This window comes from Chelonoidis abingdonii, chromosome 14 (genome assembly GCF_003597395.2).
Source record: "Chelonoidis abingdonii isolate Lonesome George chromosome 14, CheloAbing_2.0, whole genome shotgun sequence".
NCBI classification, from domain to species: Eukaryota; Metazoa; Chordata; order Testudines; family Testudinidae; genus Chelonoidis; species Chelonoidis abingdonii.
In genome coordinates, this window is record NC_133782.1 from 34,569,972 (window position 1) to 34,573,571 (window position 3,600).

The following is a 3,600-nucleotide window of genomic DNA, read 5'->3' on the forward strand; positions in this document are numbered from 1 at the left end:
GGAAGGTTTGCATGTAAACAGAGCCATTTACAAACAATTGTCGTAGTTGATGGGACACCAAGATTCCAAACCACCATTAATGGCCCACACTTTGCATAATTACAATAGGCTCTCAGTGTTATATTTCATATTCTATTTTCAAACATAAGAATGATGCATTCATACAAATAGAATGAGCACACTCAGTGAATTATAACTTTGTAATTATATCTTAAAAGAGACCTTTTGCACGAAGCATACTCAAGTTACATTATATTCACACATTAGAATATTTTCATAAAATCATATGGAATGCAATATCACATATATATTAGCTTAAAAATTTGAATTCCTGAAAAAGACAAAAGATCTAAGGAGAGCTTTTCTCAAGGCTTTCTTTACCTCCTTGTTTTTCAGGCTGTATATGAGGGGGTTGACCAAAGGGGTCAGGACTCCGTAGAAGACAGAGAACACTTTGTTCAGGTCCCTCAGTGCATCAGAGTCTGATAGCAGATATACTAGGATCAATGTCCCATAGTAAATTGTCACCACAATGAGGTGAGAGGAGCAGGTGGAAAAAGCCTTTTGCCTCCCAGCAGTGGAACGGATTCTCATGATGTTGGAGATGATACAAACGTAGGATGCCACCGTCAATACAAATGGAGGCAATGTGAACATAGCGCAAGATATTAAACCAGCAACTTCTACTATGTGGGTGTCAGTGCAGGACAGTTTTGTTATTGGATGAAAATCACAAAAGAAATGGTCAATTTCACTGGGCCCACAGAACGTTAATTGTGACAACATAAATATAAAGATGGAAACAGACATAAATCCACCTATCCACAACCCAACCACTAGCTGGGGGCACAACCTTCCCTTCATACTTGTTGCATAATGCAGAGGTTTGCATATTGCTAAATACCGATCATAGGACATCACAGATAAAAGCAAACACTCTGTCCCTGCCAGAGAACCAAAGAAATAAAATTGAGTGATGCAGCCCATAACAGAAATAGACCTGTCCCCAGTCAGGAGACTGGCCAGCACCCTGGGCAGTATGGTAGAGGTGCAGCAGGTCTCCAAGCAGGACAAGTTCCCCAGGAAAAAGTACATGGGAGTGTGCAGGTGCTGATCAGTCACAACTAGTACAATGATGAGGATGTTCCCAGCCGTGGTCACAATATATATCACTAGGAACAGCAGGAAGAGAAGAATATGAAGTTGACGGAGATCTCCAAATCCCAGGAGGATGAATTTTGTGATGGTTGTTTGATTCCCCTCATGTATGTTTGTCATCAGCTTTATCTAGGGGAGATAAAAGAAATTATGCAATTGAGAACATCACTTCCATTACAAAACAGTCATATTTTCTATTCTATTTTCTCCCTGCTGGTAGCCATCCCAACAGTTGAGTCAAGATTCCAGAGAGTGAAGGTAGCTGGGGTACAAATTTGAAAAAAATGCCAAAGTTAATTGATATTGGAAATGTAAGTACTTCCTGGTATCTCTGTGGTTGAACACATCTCACCTTCAGCTGCCTGACCATGTTTGTTTATTTCTATAAGCACAGTGTCTGAGATTATCAATGTAAATTATGGGGAATTAAATGTTACTCCATTGGTTTCATATGGTAACCTTAGAAAAATCCTATTGCTGGGCTGATAATTCATTTACCCATATTTACGCTGCAGAGTCCACCATATTCCAATGGAGTGAACAAAATAGTTTGACTCCAGAGACATGGGTTTTATAACTGACTCCACAAATCCTTGACCATCAGTTCATCACTTCCTTTCACTGTGCCTCTCTTCTCTCCTTTATGTAATAATTGATGTTACCACTTACTGTTTTCATAATGTGACCTGAAATTTAGCCAACAAGAGTGGTCTACATATGCCTACAGGCTCTTGTGTAAAATTGAAATATGATTCTGAAGACACTGTACAAAGTTTAATAGTTTCATCAGTGAGTTTGCCTTATAATTTCTCAGTGTTAGCAAACTGCTGTGAAAACATGTATAACTTTCAATACATTCTTCAAATAGAAACTAAATATGCCTCAATGTCATATTTCCACCTCAATCTCTGCAGATTTGGCATCAATTTTTTGTTTAAAAACACAAAGTTTTTAGACATTTCCTTTCCCTTAGACCCACATGACAGAGAGCTGTCTCCCAAATCTGTTCTCAAAGTAATCAGATAGTAGATTTCTTTCTTTGCAAGGATTTCCCACCTTCTTTTTGAGAGCAATTCAGCACCTAACATTTATGGGTAATATTTTCCAAAGTGCCCAAGGCCAGTTTATTAAATTTTTCCATGCACCTACAACTGCAGATTGGACTTTCTGTCCCTTTTGAACATCTGGCCCTGAGCTACCATGTGAAAGAACGTAGGATGGATCATTAGATTAAGGAGGCCTACCAGTGCTTCCTTGGCTAAGGTTGCTATGATATTTTGGGGAACATGTCTTTGTCTGTTTAATATTTTTACAAATTTCATTTATAATTGAAATTATCATTCTGGATCAGATAAACACTTTCGGAAAAGGAAATATGGAATGGGTCATGGGGAAGCCATACCTCGGTTGCAGTGACAATGCTTTCAAGGGACATCAACACTGAATGTCGTGGAACAGTGGGACTGTCAAGATCCATAGCTAGGAACATTGACCATCCATTACCCATATCCAAGTGCCTCAGCATCATGTAGGATTAGAGTTTTGATCCAATCATAACAATCCAGTGTCTGTTTTGAGAAGGGAACTGGTCTAGGATGTTCTGTTTGATGCTGGGTTTTCCTCTTGACTAATAATTGAAATTGTCCCAACAAATAAACCTATAGGGACATTCATTAATCCAGAGTGGTGAGTTTGTCTGTTTGTTTGTTGTGTGCTTGCTGCTTGACTGAAGTTATAGTATGGTCTTTTTGGGGAAGCCACGTGTTGAGCCTAGTGGCCTTTCCCAAACCCAAGGCTGAGAGCTCTTTAATGAGGCTTTGATCCCTAAGCCCTTTAGCACCCATTAAGCCGTAAGCTGGGGGGGGGTACTCAGAACAGGCGTTTAGAAAGCCAGCTCCTAAGTGACTGGAGGAATTCACGACCAGAAGCAACTAATGAGAGTTTTCTGAGTGAGTTTAGAGAGGGAGTGGAAGATCTAGATACACCTTATTAACATTCTATAAACATAGGGCAATAAACGTCCTCTGCCTCCTTTCTTCCAAAAAAACCCACAAAGAAACAATATCCAACAAAAATAGCTGAAAGAGGAAAAAGAGAATGTAGGCAGAGGTCCAACAGCAGAGTAGGAGCTATCCAGTTAATTTCATATAATGCAGCATGTTTGATTACCTGCCTTGTGGGCAGGTGGTATATGTGCACATTTTGTGCAAGGACTTCCTGGCCCTCAGAGACCAAGTACAGGCTGTGGAGACCAGAGTGTCTGAGATGGAGGAGGTAAGGAAAACAGAAAAGGGACACAGAGAAGACTTTCCTGGGCACAATAGAACAGTCCCAAACCCCGGTCTGACAGCCTCTGTGCTGTTGAGGAGGACGAAAGTCTCAGGGAAGGGGAGCACTGAAGTGGAACAGAAAGAAACTGTTCTATAGTTGAGACCTTCTCTC

At 40.3% G+C, this 3,600-nt stretch overlaps 1 protein-coding gene across 1 annotated transcript; it reads right to left on the reverse strand.

Annotated features, from left to right (window-relative positions):
• Positions 1–315: 315 nt before the first annotated feature.
• LOC116823673 (olfactory receptor 11A1-like) lies at positions 316–1,278 on the reverse strand. Its single transcript, XM_032778409.1, has one exon. The coding sequence runs from the start codon at positions 1,276–1,278 to the stop codon at positions 316–318; it is 963 nt and encodes a 320-aa protein (XP_032634300.1).
• Positions 1,279–3,600: the final 2,322 nt, after the last annotated feature.